The sequence below is a fragment of the Anguilla anguilla genome, chromosome 14 (genome assembly GCF_013347855.1).
Source record: "Anguilla anguilla isolate fAngAng1 chromosome 14, fAngAng1.pri, whole genome shotgun sequence".
Taxonomy (NCBI): domain Eukaryota; kingdom Metazoa; phylum Chordata; class Actinopteri; order Anguilliformes; family Anguillidae; genus Anguilla; species Anguilla anguilla.
Genome location: NC_049214.1, coordinates 22,882,789 through 22,903,394, shown reverse-complemented (window position 1 = coordinate 22,903,394; position 20,606 = coordinate 22,882,789). Strand labels below are relative to the sequence as shown.

Below are 20,606 nucleotides of genomic sequence, written 5' to 3'. Positions count from 1 at the left end.
CTTTGGAGCCAACGTTTGTCATAATCGGATAATGTAGTTAATTACAGCAAGTTTAAAGAAAGCAATCCGGTCCACAGCCAATTTACTGTCAATCTTTGCCTGTTATGTGAAGGAAAAAAAACATGCGCAGTTGCTTCTATTAGCCATGTTGCGCATCACGCACGCTCTGACGCTACACGTTTCCACCCCCACATTTCAGTAAACCACCTTGCGTGCGGAAATATGGCGGCTGCGGTGGTAGCCTGACGGAGGTTTAAATTTTCTTGCTTCCAATGAAAGAGCTAAGAAAATACATGGAGAAAAGAAAATGGCATTGACCGAGTGCTTGCTAATCGCCCGCGTTGGATAGGTGTGGCGAAAACGACTTGACAAGCACACTGACAGAGACGGGAAAGACGATCTGTGCCTAAGCTAACTTTAGGAAAGGGTACCCGGGGTCCGGGTACGCTTGAGCCCGGGAGAAGAGCTCCAGAGGACGGAAACACTGGACACGGAAGTTGAAGAAAGAAAGGCAGTGGGGGTGGGGTTGTATCGGTCTCCAGTCCTGCGTGGGTTTGTCAAGATCGATTCGGTCGAGTTTCTGAGGTGGAGACACTACTACCTAGCTAATGTTCGCTAACTGCAGTCGCGACTGTGTTAACGTTATCCTACTAGCTATGATAGCAAGTTTACTTCCAGCGCTGCATAACTCGACTAGCTGGAATTAGCCCGGCAACAGTAAACAAAGTGTTTATCGCTAGCCCACTTAGCAATATAGCACTGCTTTCATTGCTCAGTGATAGCGCATAGCGTCAGCTGAAGTTTTGAGTTGATCAGAAACGCAACACACTAGAGCACAAAAGTTCTTAACATGAATGCACAGCATTTAATGTCAGCTACCTAACGGTAAGCGTTCAGGGAAAAGGTTGTTATTAACAGTACTATTTCTCTGTTGTGGCGAGCAAGCTATGACTACTGACATTTGCCAAGAATAAGCTTCACCCACCAGTTGCACATTCAGTGGGCCGCGATCTAATACTAAAATCTAACGCTGGCTAGCCACTTAACGTTGCAATAGAGTGAAACTAGTTTACAGCAGGCTAATTGGCCAGGATTAGTCAAATTAACCGGAACTTTGATGAGCTATTCTGTGACAAGGTGATACTGAGTTTTAACAGCAACTTACTCGACTGGTTTTTGGTAGGTAATTGGCTACCCAAAGGTCGTTGTTGCCTTTCTGTATTTGTGCTGGAATTGTGATTTTAAATCAAGTCCAGTATCAAACGTGACACGGAAGGGACGCATTCAGTGAAATGTCTCTTGGTAGTTCCATACACTGTGATGCACGTGTTGTTTTTAAAACTTTAAATCATGAATCCCATTGTCAAGGCCTGTTACCGTTGACTACTAATTTTGTGCTATTGTGTGTACCATTAGATACATTTCAGTCATAGGGACGGATATGGGTCGTTTTCTTTTGACTGACAGCTAGCTGAAGCTTAACAGTTTGGAAACGAATATGCCGATTTATTTCAGGTTAGAACACACAAATTCAAATATTCAAACAATGTAAACTAATGCACCGTGTTGCCTTGCGACGTAAGGAAAGATTTCTGCAAGGTGTGCGTTTATGTATCACGACTGTTGTGCCTTCTTAAAGCAAGTGCCTGATCCAAAGTCTTCGGGCCTACCGCCATAGTGACTGTTTAAATGGTTGGACTGTAGTTGGTTATACTCGATAGCCGTATATAAAATGAGAATGTCATTTTAGTTGTGGATATCCGTGGTGCTTGCTGGGTTGCTCAATGCTAAATTGTTACTATTACTAGGAATGACACTCATTTCTAAATTTCAGTCTCAACAAGCGACAGAGCAGCAGCGTGTCTTTGGCTTTGGGTTAGCACATGTGGGTTTTGGGTGTTAACCGAATATCAGTGTTCTTATTATGACTTCGGACTCCTCTGTGCGTTAGTCTCAGACATAACCAGGCGTGTAGTATCTGTTTTCACACCACAGGTAAATGGACTTGTGCTTTTAAGCCATTCAGCCGAATATCATTGGCCTTGTGCCCCTGACATAAAAGCAGCTGTTTCTGAGGGGGGTTTAAAAACAAGACGCTAGACTGTTGCCAAGATACCGAACCGCAGTCCCGCCGGATTGAATGTAGCGTTAGACGCTGAAGGCGCTCGGTGTCAGTGGGCCCGGGGAAGCACGTGCATGACTCTGAGCCGGAGTCCCCGCATCGCCCGCGTGTGTCGGAACCGTCCGGCGCCAGCAGCGCCCCGCGGCCGGGGAGCAGAGCGCGGGGGAGGCCCGCGCCCGAGCGGTCCATGAACGTTGAGGAGCGTCGGGCGGGACACATCGGGAATTTCGGGCCTCTTTTTCCGCCCTTTCCGCGGCCAGATCTCGCCTCCCCCCCTCCCTCCTCCTCCCCGTGTCCCCGCCCCGCCGCTGGCTGCCCTGACCGCCGGACCGCCAGAGACCCCCTGCGCGGCTCCCGGCTGCGGCCCGGCGCTCCGCCTCCATGGGGCAGCAGCCGGGGAAGTTCGTAGGGGACCAGAGGCGCCCGAGCCTGCCGGCGCTGCACTTCATCAAAGGCCGGCGGGAGTCATCCCGCCATGGGGCCCCGCACTGCAACGTCTTCACCGTGCACGGTAAGAGCGGGCCGCCCCCCTCCCCCCGTCTGTCTGACTGTCTGTCTCTCTGTTTGTCCGTATGTCTGTCTGTCCGTCCGTCTGTCTGTCTGTCTATCTTTCTCTCTGTCTGTCTTACACTGGGTCCTTCCTCACAACGTCCCGCTCGCTCCTCTGTGCTGTCGGCGCGGTTCTGAATGCGGCTGTTATTGTTTTGGTGTGAAAGTCCAGCTGCGAGATCGTTCAGTGGCCGCCCAAACCTGACGGTTACTCCGTTGACAGTGAGGAATGTCGGGTGCCGTGTGTGGGTGAGCTTATAATGGGCCATCCTGTGAGCTTCCTAAGCCTGTGCGCTTTTACTAGCTACGGGTGAGAATATGTACCAGTACCGTCAGTGAGGACTCTGGGACATTGCTCTTGTGTGCGTGCGTGTATGTGCCTGTGTGTCTGCGTGTGTGCACGTGCTGCAGTAGAATGCTGCTGTTCCTATGCTCTGTCTGATGGGAATGTGGTTAATGGGGACTCAGTTGAAGAGGAGGAAGGAGGAGATGGCACGATTGTCTGGGGTTGGAGACCTCGTGACACTGAATGGCCCTGCTGCATGCTCTGTGTAGCACAACATCCTCTGCACACGCACGCGCGCACGCACACACGCGCACACACACACCAAACACACGCACACACACACCACACATACACACACACACATGCACACCCTCTGTCTCTCACACACTTTCTCTCTCTCTCTCAAACACACACACACTCTCTGTCTCTCTCACACTCACACACGCACACACGCATGCGCACACACACACTCCTACACACACACACACACTCTCTCATGCACGCACACGTACACACACACACACACTCACTCACATACACAGTTCCTGATTTTCTGCCAGAAAGTGACTCTTAGGTTTTTGAATGATGGTTAGTTAAGAGGGGGGATTGAGGTTAGGCTGTGAGCTTTGTCTGTGGGCTGGAAGACTTGTCACAGAGCAAAGCTGAGCTTGGTTTGTGTTGGACTTGAGTGTTTTTCTCCACTGGTGTTGGTTAAAGTGGTTGATGTGGAATATTGGTGATCTGTTGTGTATGTATGAGGTGAGTCAGGGATTAGTTGAAATGTGTGTGTTTCAAAAAAGTTTATGTTAGCCATCGTTGTTGCTGTAGGTTTGGAGACAGGGCTGCATTTTCCTGACAGAATGCACAAAATACCAGGACATATGAAAACGTATTTTCAAAAATTGGAACCATTTTACCAAAGTTCACAAATGACACAAATCTAGAAAAACTCCCCTACGTACTGGGGGAGATATCAGAATGTGTGGCGTTGGTGGCAGGATATGTGGCCCCCTGTCACAAAATGAGGGACAACCATAGAGACACCATCTCTGTTATTTGCATTGTTAGTAGTTTCTGTTCTTATTGCTGTCCTTTGTTTGTCGTTCACCTTGTAGGTTGTCTGTAGGTTTGGCTTTTATTATTTATTTATACATTCATCACTATTATTATTTTTAAAAATATTTTATTCCACTCTTAATTTTTTCATTGGCAATGTTGAGAGTGTGTGTGTGTACGAGCGAATGAGACACTGTATCTGTATGTGCGAGTGAGAGTGTGTGCATGTATGAGCGAGTGAGAGAGCGTATGTGTATGAGTGAGAGTGTGTGCATGTATGAGCGAGTGAGAGTGTGTGCATGTATGAGCGAGTGAGAGCGTATGTGTATGAGTGAGAGAGAGAGTGTGTGAGTGAGAGTTTGTGCATGTATGAGCGAGTGAGAGAGCGTATGTGTATGAGTGAGAGTGTGTGCATGTATGAGCGAGTGAGAGAGCGTATGTGTATGAGTGAGAGTGTGTGCATGTATGAGCGAGTGAGAGAGCGTATGTGTATGAGTGAGAGTGTGTGCATGTATGAGCGAATGAGAGTGTGTGCATGTATGAGCTAGTGAGAGAGCGTATGTGTATGAGTGAGAGTGTGTGCATGTATGAGCGAGTGAGAGAGCGTATGTGTATGAGTGAGAGTGTGTGCATGTATGAGCGAGTGAGAGAGCGTATGTGTATGAGTGAGAGTGTGTGCATGTATGAGCGAGTAAGAGAGCGTATGTGTATGAGTGAATGAGACACTGTATCTGTATGAGCGAGTGAGAGAGCGTATGTGTATGAGTGAGAGTGTGTGCATGTATGAGCGAGTGAGAGTGTGTGCATGTATGAGCTAGTGAGAGAGCGTATGTGTATGAGTGAGAGTGTGTGCATGTATGAGCGAGTGAGAGAGCGTATGTGTATGAGTGAGAGTGTGTGCATGTATGAGCGAGTGAGAGAGCGTATGTGTATGAGTGAGAGTGTGTGCATGTATGAGCGAGTGAGAGAGCGTATGTGTATGAGTGAGAGTGTGTGCATGTATGAGCGAGTAAGAGAGCGTATGTGTATGAGTGAATGAGACACTGTATCTGTATGAGCGAGTGAGAGAGCGTATGTGTATGAGTGAGAGTGTGTGCATGTATGAGCGAGTGAGAGTGTGTGCATGTATGAGCTAGTGAGAGAGCGTATGTGTATGAGTGAGAGTGTGTGCATGTATGAGCGAGTGAGAGAGCGTATGTGTATGAGTGAGAGTGTGTGCATGTATGAGCGAGTGAGAGAGCGTATGTGTATGAGTGAGAGTGTGTGCATGTATGAGCGAGTGAGAGAGCGTATGTGTATGAGTGAATGAGACACTGTATCTGTATGTGCGAGTGAGAGAGCGTATGTGTATGAGTGCGAGTGTGTGAGCATGTGGGCGTATGTGTGTGTGTGGGTGATTGAGTGAGTGTGTCAGTAAGTGGTTGTGTGAGTGAGTGTGTGAGTTAGTGAGTGTGTGAGTTAGTGAGAGTGTGAGTGTGTGAGTGTGTGAGTGTGTGAGTGTGTGAGTGAGTTAGTGAGTGTATGAGTTAGTGAGTGTGTGAGTTAGTGAGTGTATGAGTGTGTGACTGAGTGAGTTAGTGAGTGTGTGAGTGTGTGAGTGTGTGAGTGAGTGAGTTAGTGAGTATGTGAGTGAGTGAGTTAGTGGGTGAGTTAGTGATTTAGTCAGTTTGTTAGTGAGTTAGTGAGTGTGTGAGTGAGCTAGTGAGTGATTTAGTTAGTTTGTTAGTGAGTGAGTTAGTGGGTGTGTGAGTGTGTTAGTGAGTGATTTAGTTAGTTTGTTAGTTAGTGAGTGTGTGAATGAGTTAGTGAGTGATTTAGTTAGTTTGTTAGTGAGTGAGTTAGTGAGTGTGTGAGTGAGTTAGTGAGTGATTTAGTTAGTTTGTTAGTGAGTGTGTGAGTGAGTTAGTGAGTGATTTAGTTAGTTTGTTAGTGAGTGAGTTAGTGATTGTGTGAGTGAGTGAGTTAGTGAGTGTGTGAGTGAGTTAGTGAGTGATTTAGTTAGTTTGTTAGTGAGTGAGTTAGTGAGTGTGTGAGTTAGTGAGTGATTTAGTTAGTTTGTTAGTGAGTGAGTCAGTGAGTGTGTGAGTGAGTTAGTGAGTGATTTAGTTAGTTTGTTAGTGAGTGAGTTAGTGAGTGTGTTAGTGAGTGATTTAGTTAGTTTGTTAGTTAGTGAGCGTGTGAATGAGTTAGTGAGTGATTTAGTTAGTTTGTTAGTGAGTGAGTTAGTGAGTTAGTGAGTGTGTGAGTGAGTTAGTGAGTGATTTAGTTAGTTTGTTAGTGAGTGAGTTAGTGAGTGTGTGAGTGAGTTAGTGAGTGATTTAGTTAGTTTGTTAGTGAGAGAGTTAGTGAGTGTGTGAGTGAGTTAGTGAGTGATTTAGTTAGTTTGTTAGTGAGAGTTAGTGAGTGTGTGAGTGAGTTAGTGAGTGATTTAGTTAGTTTGTTAGTGAGAGAGTTAGTGAGTGTGTGAGTGAGTTAGTGAGTGATTTAGTTAGTTTGTTAGTGAGTGAGTTAGTGATTGTGTGAGTGAGTGAGTTAGTGAGTGTGTGAGTGAGTTAGTGAGTGATTTAGTTAGTTTGTTAGTGAGTGAGTTAGTGAGTGTGTGAGTGAGTTAGTGAGTGATTTAGTTAGTTTGTTAGTGAGTGATTTAGTTAGTTTGTTAGTGAGTGAGTTAGTGAGTGTGTGAGTGAGTTAGTGAGTGATTTAGTTAGTTTGTTAGTGAGTGAGTCAGTGAGTGTGTGAGTGTGTGAGTGAGTTAGTGAGTGATTTAGTTAGTTTGTTAGTGAGTGATTTAGTTAGTTTGTTAGTGAGTGAGTCAGTGAGTGTGTGAGTGAGTTAGTGAGTGATTTAGTTAGTTTGTTAGTGAGAGAGTTAGTGAGTGTGTGAGTGAGTTAGTGAGTGATTTAGTTAGTTTGTTAGTGAGTGAGTTAGTGATTGTGTGAGTGAGTGAGTTAGTGAGTGTGTGAGTGAGTTAGTGAGTGATTTAGTTAGTTTGTTAGTGAGTGAGTTAGTGAGTGTGTGAGTGAGTTAGTGAGTGATTTAGTTAGTTTGTTAGTGAGTGAGTTAGTGAGTGATTTAGTTAGTTTGTTAGTGAGTGAGTTAGTGAGTGTGTGAGTGAGTTAGTGAGTGATTTAGTTAGTTTGTTAGTGAGTGAGTCAGTGAGTGTGTGAGTGTGTGAGTGAGTTAGTGAGTGATTTAGTTAGTTTGTTAGTGAGTGATTTAGTTAGTTTGTTAGTGAGAGAGTTAGTGAGTGTGTGAGTGAGTTAGTGAGTGATTTAGTTAGTTTGTTAGTGAGTGAGTTAGTGAGTGTGTGAGTGAGAGGCCTGAGCGAGCAGGTCAGCCAGAGACCCGGGCTTGTTTTTGTTTTGGGAGGTGAGCTGGAAGGGGTTACGGGGGGATGTGAGTCACTCGGCGAGGAGAGGAAGTGTCAGCGCGCCCCCTCCCCCCCCGCGCGCCCCCCGGGGCAGAGCTGCGTTTGCGGCGGAGCGGGGGCAGGCAGAGACGTGTCGGTGCGCTGCGTGCAGCGTCTCGCAGCCGCTCTGCAGGAATGCAGCGCACCGCGGCTCCCGTGCAGCTGCACCCCGCGCCAGCCAGGGCCCTGAGGACCGCCTGCCTTCAGCGCCCGGCCCCCGCCCCAGCGTCCTGCCCCCGCCCCAGCGCCCGGCCCCCGCCCCGACACCCGGCCCCCGCCCCAGCGCCCGGCCCCCGGCCCAGCGTCCTGCCCCAGCCCCGACACCCTGCCCCCGCCCCAGCGTCCGGCCCCCGCCCCAGCGTCCTGCCCCTGCCCCAGCGCCCGGCCCCAGCCCCGACACCCTGCCCCCGCCCCAGCGCCCGGCCCCCGCCCCGACACCCAGCCCCCGCCCCAGCGCCCGGCCCCCGCCCCGACACCCTGCCCCCGCCCCAGCGTCCGGCCCCAGCCCCGACACCCTGCCCCCGCCCCAGCGTCCGGCCCCCGCCCCGACACCCTGCCCCCGCCCCAGCGCCCAGCCCCCGCCCCAGCGTCCTGCCCCCGCCCCAGCGCCCGGCCCCCGCCCCGACACCCTGCCCCCGCCCCAGCGTCCGGCCCCCGCCCCGACACCCTGCCCCCGCCCCAGCGCCCAGCCCCCGCCCCAGCGTCCTGCCCCTGCCCCAGCGCCCGGCCCCCGCCCCGACACCCTGCCCCCGCCCCAGCGCCCGGCCCCCGCCCCAGCACCTGGCCCCCGCCCCGACACCCGGCCCCGACACCCGGCCCCCGCCCCCACACCCGGCCCCCGCCCCGACACCCGGCCCCGACACCCGGCCCCCGCCCCAGGGTCCTGCCCCCGCCCCGACACCCGGCCTCCGCCCCAGCGCCCGGCCCCCGCCCCGACACCCGCCCCCCCCCCCCCCGACACCCAGCCCCAGCGCCCGGCCCCCGCCTCGACACCCTGCCCTAGCGCCTGGCCCCCGCCCTGACACCCAGCCCCTGCACCAGCGTTCTACCCCCGCCCCAGCGTCCTGCCTCTGTGTCTGAGACTGAATGTGTCTGAGACTGACTGTGTCTGAGACTGATTGTGTCTGAGACTAACTGTGTCTTTGACTGACTATGTCTGAGACTGACTGTCTGAGACTGATTGTGTCTGAGGCTGACTGTGTCTGAGACTGACTGAGTGAATCTGACTGAGACTGAGTCTGTCTGTGTCTGAGACTGATTTTGTCTGAGACTGACTGAGACTGACTGTGTCTGAGACTTAGTGAATCTGACTGAGACTGAGTCTGTCTGTGTCTGAGACTGATTGTGTCTGAGACTGACTGTGTCTGAGACTGATTATGACTGAGGTGTTAATGAGGCTGTTAATGAGACTATAAGGGCCCTGGTCTGGGGTAATTCACTTCTGTTATGACAATCCTGGCCTTAAGTGTGAGCTTGTGATTCTGGAACATTACTGGAAGGATGTCCTTCTCTTCTTTGTTGTCTTTGGGAAAACCTGCAAAAGATCTCTAAGGAAATGCAGAGACATGTTACTGTAAAAACTTTGAAACTGGAGGAGGCCGAAGTTCTGTGAAGCTGGGGTAGAACTAAAGCTCTCTGATGTAGCAGAAGAGTAAAAGCTCTCTAGCTGTACATTTCTCTGCTTGTTGTGTTATTGCGTGGCCCTCTGCAAGTGCTCACATAGACTTGGCAAGTGAGCGAGTTGCGTATTTACATAAGGGTGTTATCCGCCGCCGGCTCTCGCTCTCCTGTAATTCAAGTGCTGTTTTCACCGGGGCCTCTGGTGGAGTACATGCTAGCTTAGCCTCACTGCGTCCTAGCATTCTGCACTGTTTTGGCAAATTACTGTGACTAACTGTTGAGTACGGCACATATTTGGAAGGGACAGGACATCTGAAATTCTTGACCCTGACCAGCGGCTTGGACCTGCCCCTTCATCCTGGTTGCATAGAAACGGACGAGTGGAGTAGGTTTGTGGGTGGCGGCTTGTATGAGTTGTTGAAGGTCTCTCTTGGCAGCAGAATTCTCTCTGACAGTGCCATGGCTTTCTTGAGAAATGAGCCTGCAGTTCCCGGGCAGTCTGCCCCCTAGTGGTTAGAGCGTTTACCTGCAGTGATAAGATTCCCGTTATCCACGCTGTTTCTTTCTCTTTTTTTTCTTCCTCTTGTAAATATACATTTTTAAAGCATGTTATTTATTTAAACAGGAAAAGCAGTCCCAGCACAGAACCCAAAGCCTTGCTTGGCGTGGTTAGAATTCATTCATTCAGCGAACGTTCTTGTTCTTGGTCATTTTAATGAGTGGTGAATGTGAGGTTCAGCATCTGAGAGGTTAATTTTTTAGCTGGGTTAAAAAAGCTGATTGGTATATATAGCGCTGGGTTAAATAAAGCCGATCGGGTTGTCATGTAGAATCCTGTGTCACAGGTGGGCCCAGGTAGCTGCAGTCACGCTGTTCTCTGTGGGGTATGTGAAACCCCGAGCTGGGGGTCCCCTTAACCCTGTGTGGGGCTGCGTGGGGCATGCATGGGGTTTTATTCCTTTTTTGGCTGGAACTTGGGGAATCTGTGCAGTCTAGACACCAAAGCTCTGCTGATCCCTGTGGGTCTTGAAGACGGGGGCCTGTTTGTGTGTGTGTGTGTGAGAGTGTGAGCGTGAGCGTGTGTGTGTGTGTGTGTGTGTGTGTGTTTGTCTGTGCGTGTGTCTTTGTGTGTGTGTGTGTGTGTGAGAGTGTGAGCGTGAGTGTGTGTGAGTGTGAGTGTGAGTGTGTGTGTGTGTGTATGCGTGTGAGTGTGTGTGCGTGTGTGTGTGAGTGTGCGCGCGTGTGTGAGTGTGTGTGAGTGTGTGCGCGTGTGTGAGTGTGTGTATGTGTGAGTGTGAGTGTGTGTGTGTGAGTGTGAGTGTGTGTGTGTGTATGCGTGTGTGAGTGTGTGTGTGTGTGTGTATGAGTGTGTGTGTATGCGTGTGTGAGTGTGTGTGTGTGTGTGTGTGTATGCGTGTGTGAGCGCGTGTGTGCGTGTGTGAGCGCGTGTGTGAGTGTGTGTGTGTGTGTGAGTGTGAGTGTGTGTGTGTGTGTGTGAGTGTGTGTATGCGTGTGTGAGTGTGTGTGTGTGTGTGTATGCGTGTGTGTGTGTGTGTGTATGTGTGTGTGAGTGTGTATGCGTGTGTGTGTGTGTGTGTATGTGTGTGTGAGTGTGAGTGTGAGTGTATGCGTGTGTGTGTGTGTGTGTGAGTGCATGTGAGGACACGGGCAGGCGCCCCCGCTCAGATTTTGACTGCTCGTCCTGTCGGCTGCTCGTCCTGTCGGCTGCTCGTCCTGTCGGCTGCTCACTGCGTTTCTGTCAGGACGTCTCTGTGAGCAGTGTGTCTGCATGTCTCCATGGCAGCGCGTTGTTTGGAGTATCACACACAACGTGTCTTTTGTGTACTTGTCTTTGGGGTATGAATGAGGTAGCAAACATAATAAAACCGTTGTAAACCTCAAAATCGATCCAACTCCTTATGTTGCTGTTAGTAAGCTTTTATTAGTAGGCTATATTTTGCATATTGCCACCCAATTTATGGGAAAATAGAACATCGACATTGCCAGAAGGTTTTTCTGCAGCTGTTATGTGATGAGATATGGCAATCCACTGGAATACCTCTTCTTGGTGATCGGGCATCAAGAACTCACGATAACATGTAGCAGGCTAACGCCTTTCCAGCGGCAACTGCAGGATAACTAATTAGTTTTTCCTGCATTGAAGTGTCGTAGATGGGCCTTGTAAGCCTCCAAAGCTTCCTCTAGGAGAAATTGCACAAAAACACCTGAAAAATAATTAAGGCTGCGGAGTGCACGTAGAAATGTGTCTGGGTTCGCCTTGTGTGGAGCGTGGGGCGTGTGCGAAAGGTTGCAGTCCTCGCTCGCCTTGATTTAGCGTAGCTACCCAAGAATTTAAAAGCCTGTAGTTAGCAACCAGTGACCTCATGCCACATGTTTTAATGATTGGTTGGTTACCGCCAGACGTCACTCCACAGGGTCACATGTGGTCACTCGTATAGTTCAGGAATTTTAAACAGCCCACCTGCACTACATGCCGCACAAGTATAAATGCTCGCCGGTCACACAAACTATGCACACTACGCAGAAGTATAAATACTCGCCCACAACGCAAATCACACAAACTATGCACACAATGCAAATCACACAAACTATGCACACAATGCAAATCACACAAACTATGCACACAATGCAAATCACACAAACTATGCACACTTCGCAGAAGTATACAACAGCCCTTAGAAAATGGTATGTGCTTTTATTGGTACAATTTGTTACGTGAATGATATGTTATCAATGTTATTGAATTTGAAGTTTCTCACGTTTTGTCTGCTTGCAAGTTTCCCTGCAACCCTAGGCAGGCTGAATTAACGACTGTAGAATCCGCTTAATTGCATAAACGAATGAATCAGACGGAGTGCTGACAAATGCACGTACTACTCAGGCTCAGGGAGGGGAAGGTTATTACTGCTGCACGCTCAGCGAGGGGAAGGTTATTACCGCTGCACACTCAGGCGCAGGGAAGGGAAGGTTATTACCGCTGCACGCTCAGCGAGGGGAAGGTTATTACCGCTGCACACTCTCAGGCACAGGGAGGGGAAGGTTATTACCGCTGCACGCTCAGCGAGGGGAAGGTTATTACCGCTGCACACTCTCAGGCTCAGAGAGGGGAAGGTTATTACCGCTGCGCGCTCTCAGGCTCAGCGAGGGGAAGGTTATTACCGCTGCACACTCTCAGGCGCAGGGAGGGGAAGGTTATTACCGCTGCACGCTCTCAGGCTCAGGGAGGGGAAGGTTATTACCGCTGCACACACTCAGGCGCAGGGAGGGGAAGGTTATTACCGCTGCACACTCTCAGGTGCAGGGAGGGGAAGGTTATTACCGCTGCACGCTCTCAGGCGCAGGGAGGGGAAGGTTATTACCGCTGCACACTCTCAGGTGCAGGGAGGGGAAGGTTATTACCGCTGCACACTCTCAGGCGCAGGGAGGGGAAGGTTATTACCGCTGCACACTCTCAGGCGCAGGGAGGGGAAGGTTATTACCGCTGCGCACTCTCCGGTGCAGGGAGGGGAAGGTTATTACCGCTGCACGCTCTCAGGCGCAGGGAGGGGAAGGTTATTACCGTTGCGCGCTCAGAAGGGGGAGTTTAACGCAGGGCAAGCCGCAGCAGCGGAGTCAGGAATGTGACCTCTAGTGCATTCCACACTCACATAGCTGGCATAACTCCTTCTCTCTCTCTCCCTCTCTCTCCCCCTCTCCCTCTCTCTCTCCCTCTCCCTCTCTCTCTGTCTCCTTCTCTTTCCCTCTCTCTCTCTTTTTTGGAATGTCATAATTTTAGTTTTGTTAAGGTTTACTGCCAGGGCCCAGGTCTGGCAGTATTGTTCTAGCAGGTCTAGGTTTCTCTCTCTCTCTCATTCTCTCTCTCCCCCTCTCTCTCTCTCTCGCTCTCTCTCTCTCTCTCTCTCTCTCTCTCGCTGTCTGTACACCACCCGGGGCCTGTAAAAGCTGTTGGAGCCCCCAGACTGTGCCACCCGGCCCTTGTGAGAGTTTGACTCTCAGGGTTATCACTACACCGCAGTCCCTCCCCACAGGCCTGACACGCTCAGCTGCGTGACGTCTGGGAGCCTCGTTCAACCGCCACGCACAGGCACGTGGGACACCAGCCTGTCCCACCGAGGGAGGGGCGGGGTTTGTGCTGGGCATGGGGGCGGGGTGGGCATTCCGGGGGAAGGACTTACCGGACGTGGCCCTCCCCCCCAGAGGGCGGGAAGCCCAGCGTTTCCCGGGTTACGGCCGGACGGTCGCACTCTGACCGCCTCCCCGGCCTCCTCAGCCCCCCGGCCCCCCGGGGTCACTGAGTTTGCGCCTCTGGCGTGGGGCGCGCTGCTGGGGCGCTGGCGTTGCGTCACCGCGCCGGGGGTAAGAAAGTTTAACGCGCAGAGGAACACTGAGCGAGGATGCCAGGGCTCTCCGGAGGCCTGCAAAAACAACAGAATTCCTGACAGGGAAAAAAAAGAGAAGGAAACCTCCCAGCTGGCGTCAGGGGGAAGAGAAGCTTTAACGCTGGAGGGATCTGTTTAACTGGCTCTGCTTTCGTTCCTCCCCACACCTCTCCCCCTCCCCCCTCCCTCACCTCCCCTGCCTCCTTCCCCTCCCCCTCCCTAACCTCCTCCTCCTCCTCCTCCTCCTGGCCACCTCCCTACACCTCCCCTCCCCCCTCGTGCTCCTGATAAGGATTGGGGGAAGGAATGTGCCAGTCCTGCTTCCACACTGCCCCTCTCTGACTGCACTCCGCCATATTTCCAGATCAGCTGTAGTTTTTCTTTTTGTGTAAACCTGTATTGTTCATCCAGTGACGGCCTTCTGGAATGTTCCGGTCGCAAAGAATCCGTACTGCACGCATAACAAAAAAAACCGTCAAAACGTTTAATCTCGTAACTCTCTCTGCTTTTGCAAAAGCGGCAAGAGCTTCGGTGAAAGTTTTGGCTGCGGGTTACGGAGTGTGGGGGGGTGGGGGTGGGGGAAGGGGATGTTTGGAGGCGCTGCAGCGAGTGATGACACAGCTGATCGGGGGGGGGGGGGGGGTTTGCGCACAGAGCAGCAGGTTTCGTGTTTAAAGCAGCACACAGCTGTGTGTGAGAGAGGCTCTGGTATGCGCGGTGTTTGAGACATTTTACAGAGGGGGGGGGGGTCAGCTGGCACCTACAGGCTGGGGGGGTGGGCAGGGGTACAAAGGGGGTTGGAAATGGTGCTGATGTTATATAGGGGGTCTCGGGTTTACAGGATCTCGATCTGTCCCTCTCGCTTTCGCGCACACACAAGCACACACACACACACACACAGACGCACGCGCACACGCGCACACACACACACACACACCCCTGTCCCCACTCAAGCGTGATATAAGCAGGGCAGCTCACTGCATCTGGTTTCACTTAAACAGAAAGAGAGAGTGAGGGAGAGGGAGAGGGAGAGAAAGAGAAATAGAAAAGGGTTAGTGTCTGAAAAGCAGTACTGACAGTGTTACAGTGTATGAAAGGCAGTACTGACAGTGTTAGGGTGTCTGAAAGGCAGTACTGACGGTGTTATGGTGTCTGAAAGGCAGTACTGACGGTGTTACGGTGTCTGAAAGGCAGTACTGACGGTGTTATGGTGTCTGAAAGGCAGTACTGACAGTGTTACAGTGTATGAAAGGCAGTACTGACAGTGTTACGGTGTCTGAAAGGCAGTACTGACGGTGTTACGGTGTCTGAAAGGCAGTACTGACAGTGTTACGGTGTCTGAAAGGCAGTACTGACGGTGTTACGGTGTCTGAAAGGCAGTACTGACGGTGTTACGGTGTCTAAAAGGCAGTACTGACGGTGTTACGGTGTCTAAAAGGCAGTACTGACGGTGTTACGGTGTCTGAAAGGCAGTACTGACAGTGTTACGGTGTCTGAAAGGCAGTACTGACGGTGTTACGGTGTCTGAAAGGCCATACTGACGGTGTTACGGTGTCTGAAAGGCAGTACTGACGGTGTTACGGTGTCTGAAAGGCAGCACTGACAGCGTTACAGTGTCTGAAACGCAGTACTGACAGTGTTAGTGTCGGAAAGGCAGTACTGACAGTGTTACGGTGTATGAAAGGCAGTACTGACGGTGTTATGGTGTCTGAAAGGCAGTACTGACGGTGTTACGGTGTCTGAAAGGCAGTACTGACGGTGTTACGGTGTCTGAAAGGCAGTACTGACGGTGTTACGGTGTCTGAAAGGCAGTACTGACGGTGTTACGGTGTCTGAAAGGCAGCACTGACAGTGTTACGGTGTCTGAAAGGCAGTACTGACAGTGTTACGGTGTCTGAAAGGCAGCACTGACAGTGTTACGGTGTCTGAAAGGTAGTACTGACAGTGACAGAGCTAAGGCGAGCCGAGTGGCTCCTCTGTGGTGACATCATAGCAGGTGATGTCATCAGCAACCTCATCTGCCCCGCCCACATTACAGCCAAGGGAGCGTTTGGTGCAAACGGCTCTACTGGGCTTCTTTGGCATGCAGCCGCTGTTCTGGGTCGCAGTGTAGCAGACTGCTTTATCGCTGCACCATTGCAACCTTTAGCACAGAGCAGGAGTATGGCAGGAAATCTGACCTGGGTCTGGTTGAGTAACCTGTATCTGACCTGGGTCTGATTGGATAACCTATATCTGACCGGGGTCTGATTGGATAACCTGTATCTGACCTGGGTTTGGTTGGGTAACCTGTATCTGACCGGGGTCTGATTGGATAACCTATATCTGACCTGGGTCTGGTTGGGTAACCTGTATCTGACCGGGGTCTGATTGGATAACCTATATCTGACCTGGGTCTGGTTGGGTAACCTGTATCTGACCGGGGTCTGATTGGGTAACCTGTATCTGACCTGAGGACCCCCTTTCTCCATTGCTCAGACCACCACACTGAGGACAGGCAGAGGTTTTTTAGCTGCCTGATGTCAAACGGTCTTGCATTGTACATTGGAGTTAAAGTTGATTAGATGCAGTAGCATCCATCTAAGATAACACATTTAAAGAACTGCGTACTCGTAAAACCGAAATGGTAATCAAAAATGGTTGTTTTTTCTCTTCTCTTTTCTGTGAAATTTTTGGTTGTTTTGTGTGTGTGTGTGTGTGTGTGTGTGTGTGTGTGTGTGTGTGTGTGTGTGTGTGTGTGTGTGTGTGTGTGTGTGTGTGTGTGTGTGTGTGTGTGTGTGTGTGTGTGTGTGTGTGCGTGCGTGCGTGCGTGCGTGCGTGCGTGCGTGCGTGCGTGCGTGCGTGCGTGCGTGCGTGCGTGCGTGCGTGCGTGCGTGCGTGCGTGCGTGCGTGCGTGCGTGCGTGCGTGCGCGCGTGCGCGCATGTGTATGTGCGTGCATGCGTGTGTGTGTGGGTATCAGACCTGGGTCCAAATACGTGTTTGTTTTGGATTCAAATACTTTTCTACGCTTTACTGATCTTGTCTGGTGTATTGGAACCAATGAAATACTGTCAACTAGTGCAAACCCTGCCTTCTGGTCCTATTGGCAAGCTCAATTATACCAGGCAAGATCAATAGAGCACAGAAAAGTATTTGAATCCAAAACAAATACGTATTTGACCCAGGTCTGGTGGGTGTGTGTGTGTTTGCCTGTGTGCGTGTGTGTGTGTGTGTGTGTGCGTGTCGGGGGGGGGTTACAGAACGTATCTTGTGTGTACGTCAGCTAACTGCTAACGTCCCTAGAGTGGGATTATATAAATCAGAGCCGAGTATTTCTCTGATGAGCTCACTGCAAAATTACGTGCTTCGTGTTTCGCCATCTGTGACCTTCCACCCTGTCCCCCCCCACTCCCCACTCCCCAAAACCAACCCCCCTCCACCCCGCTCCCCAAAACCCACCCACTCCTCCAGTTTTTTGTTTTGTTTCTGACTGCGGTGTTTGTGGTTACCGATGATTGCAGTAAATGGCGTTTAGTTTCTCTTTGATTGGTGATTTCAGTTGCCTGTTTGGCGCTGAATGGTTTCATGTGTCTCGGGCCTGCTGTTCTGCGATCGGCACGGCAGCGGTGCTCAACGGCAAGCGGAGGAGGGGCTGGGGGTGGGACTGTGGACGGGGCCGGGGGCGGGACTGTGGGCGGGGCCAGGAAGATGCAAACTGCTGTCAGTCACAGAAGGACACGTGCATGAAAAAGGTGAAGTGTGTTCTGCACCCTTGTGAACATTATCAGGTGAGCTGGTATACGTGTCCCATGGGTGTTCAGATGCCCCCCCCAGCAGCCCCCGCCACCCCCCCGGCCCCCCCCCTCAGTTTATCTGCTCTGGAGCCTTTCGGCTGTGACTGGAGCCAGCAGCTGGGAGTTAGCCCTGTTTTTTTTTTCATTTCTAACAGAGCTGATTGGTTAAAACAAGAGGGGGGCGGGGCTCTCCCTGCCATCCCCTCACACCTGTCCTGGCTGGGGCAGCCCGCACCTGTGGGGCCCCTCGCAAATCCTGCCCTCTGCCCTCTGTTTCCAGGGGCGACGTTCCGGAGCGGGAACAGTCTCGCGCCCGTGTTTATTAAAATGTCCTTTTCTCTCTAATCCCCCCACCCCAAAAAAAGTTTTTGAGAGATTGGGAATTGGGTACACACCCACGCACATGCACACAGACTCTCACACACACACAGACAAAGACACATGCACGCACGCACGCACACACACACACACACACACACACACACTCTTGGATTATGTACAGTTCCACCCTGCACTCTCCGTGTTAGAGATGTGTTATTTCCTGTTGTTGGCATCTCTTTTTTTAAATGGAGAAACCCGGCGATGGTTGTGAAATGGCCGCACGGACAGAATGCTGTGCGAAGCTGTGCGTGCAGCCGGGCTTGGACAGCAGCGGCGTTAGTCAGACTCGTGTCGCAAGCGTCCGATCGTTGCCATGGATTCTTCCTGTTATTGTTTTGCCTCCTCCGGGCGCATGGCCGGCTGTTTTTTTGGCTGGACCGCAACAGCGGGGCCAGCCCTACAAACGCGAATGTCTGAGTGAGTGACTGCGGGCGAGTGATGAAGTTACGCCATTGGTCGGCCGAGTTATAGAGTCACGCCATTGGTCGGCAGGATCACGTGTGTTAGGTCCAGCCATAGACTAGGTTTTGACCTGGTCTTGTTTCATTTGTACTGAAAGGGTCCCGTCCCTGGATGTTGCGAGTGAGTGAGTGAGTGAGCGAGTGAGCGAGTGAGAGAGAATGAGTTGGGTGGGTCAGTGAGTGGGAGGAAAAGTGCAGGGATGGGGGCAGGGCTTTGGTGTGGGAAAGGAGGGGGGGTGCTGGGGGAGGAGTTTTTGGGAAGAAAAGAAAAAAAATGGCCTGCGATTCTTCAACGGTTCTGTCTTAGCTTTAAAAAAAATGTTTATACACGTTCTGTGAAGAGCCGTGTGTGTGTGTGTGTGTGTGTGTGTGTGTGTGTGTTTGTGTGCGTGTTCATGTGTATGGATGTGTGCGCACGCGTATGTGTGTGTGCCCATGGGTATGTGTGTGCGTACGTATGTGTGTGTCTGCGCGTGTGTGTGTGTTTGCGTGTGTCTGCGCGTGTGTGTGTGTCTTTGCGTGTGTCTGCGCGCGTGTGTAGCTGTGGGCGGGGCCGGCCCAGCTGATGTCAGAGGCACGCAGCGAGCGGGTTGGTGAAAGAGCTCTTTGTTGCAGTAGCTCTGAGTGCCTCTCCAGCAGCACACACACACTGAAGGGGCTGTGAGGACCCGCCATGGCCGGAGAGAGGGAGCTCTACGCCCCGCTGAACTAGCGCTGGATCTGAACCAGAGGACACAGCCCTGCTTGGCCCCCCCCCCCCCTTCCACAGCTCTAAATTAGGAACAGACGAGGGGAGAATGGGACCCCTCTCGCTCAGGAGTCTGTAGAGCGCTTTTTCGGGCAGGAACGAGGGTCTCGGGGTCTCCTTCTCGGCCGAGCGCGGGACCGCACACGGGAGGAGGGACCGCGGTGGAACTTTCCGGGCTTAGAAACCGGCTCCTTCGACTCGAAACTTTCTGTCTGACGCGCTGCGGGATTGGGACGGCCGTACGCGTTCGTTGTCGCGGCGACTGCGAAACGGGGTTGTGTGAGACCAGGGTGGGACGGGACGGAGGTGGGAGAGTGAAGAACGAAAGAAAGGAGAGTGGATTTTTGGCCGCGGGAGGGAGAGGAGGAAGCAAATGAAAATGCTGGAGATCTGCCTGAAGCTGGTGGGCTGCCGGTCCAAGAGAGAGCCTCCCTCCTCCAGCCGCTGCCTGGAAGGTAAGAGTTGTGCGGGGGGAGGGAGAGCAAGGGGGGTGGGAGCTCCAGGAGGTGAAGACACACTTGTTTTTTGGGAGAGCAAATGGCCCTGACTGTGGGGGGGCCCCGGGGCAGATTTAGCCGGGCGGACGGACGTCTGGATGGACAGATGGACAGATGAGCGGGTGTGTGCGTGGGACGAAGAACATTGGGTTCTTCAGACTTCCCTCAGAAGCGCGGAGAGAGAGAGAGAGAGGGAAAGGGGGAGGAGGGAGAGGAAGAGAGGGATGAAGCGTGTCGGGGAAATGACGGTTTTCCTACTCGTGATGTCATCTCTGTTTTCGCTGAAGTGTCATAACAGTTTTTTTCCTTTGTCTTTTACGAGGTCTGTATCATCTTTTCTGTTTTTGTTTTTTTTTGGTCCATTCCTTGAGGTTAGCTGTCAGAATAGGCTACTGGAATCTGGAAGGAATCTGATATAAAATCTGAGGGCATATACATTATTGAAATAAAATAAGACAGGCAGCTCTGGAATTCAGGGTTCTTTAACCCCCCCCCCCCCCCCGTACGAAATAGCCATAAAACCGAAGCCCAGCGTTGACTGAGTTAGTGGGGGGGGGGTTAGGGGGAGAGGGGGGAGAGGGGGAGAGTGGGGGGGGGGGGGGGAGGGGGAGAGGGGGAGAGTGGGGGGGGGGGGGAGAGGGAGAGAGGGAGAGGGGGAGAGGGGGGAGAGGGGGGAGAGTGGGGGGGGGGGAGAGTGGGAGAGGGGGGAGAGGGGGGAGAGGGAGGAGAGGGCGAGAGGGGAGAGGGGAGAGTGGGGAGAGGGGAGAGTGGGAGAGTGGGGGCGATGATTCCCAGAACTCTTGGGCACATATTGAACCGGCCGTAATTGATTGGTGACGGGAGGCTGCAGTCAGCGCGCGGGGGTGGGGGCGGGGGCGGGGGCAGTTGCGTAAGGGAGATATGGGGCAGAACCGTAGCGGAGCGGGCTTCTGGGAAACGATTTCAGGGAGGACCTTGCCGTGTGAGAGAGGACGTTTACTTATTAACTAAACTCTCAGGCCGTGGAAAGCTAGCTGTAGTGGGACCTGCTCTGGAACGGGCGAAAGGTTCAGCAGCTCCAGCCTGGTGCACGTTGGCCTGGATCAGGAAGGACAGCCAGTCTGATGCGTCCAAATATGGTGCGGACTTCAGCTTGTGCAGCCTCGCCTACTGCTGCAAGGCCCACTGTTCCCATGGCACCTTCACAGCCGGAGCTGCTGCACCTACAGCTGTGACTGCTCTCCTGTGACTGCTCACCTGTCACTGCTCTCCTGTGACTGCTCACCTGTCACTGCTCTCCTGTGACTGCTCATCTGTCACTGCT

General features: G+C 52.2%; 1 protein-coding gene across 2 annotated transcripts in view; it reads left to right on the top strand.

Annotated features, from left to right (window-relative positions):
* The first annotated feature begins 206 nt into the window (after positions 1 to 206).
* LOC118212827 (tyrosine-protein kinase ABL1-like) overlaps positions 207 to 20,606 on the top strand; it is a 39,715-nt gene continuing 19,315 nt past the window's right edge. Inside the window, exon 1 of one of the 2 annotated variants that reach the window (XM_035391207.1) lies at positions 207 to 2,633. In XM_035391207.1, coding sequence (XP_035247098.1) covers positions 2,504 to 2,633 — 130 coding nt within the window. In that variant the 5' untranslated portion in view covers positions 207 to 2,503. Of the gene's footprint in view, positions 2,634 to 18,565; positions 19,262 to 20,606 lie in introns of those variants that run through there. The other variant, XM_035391208.1, reaches the window with a different exon arrangement.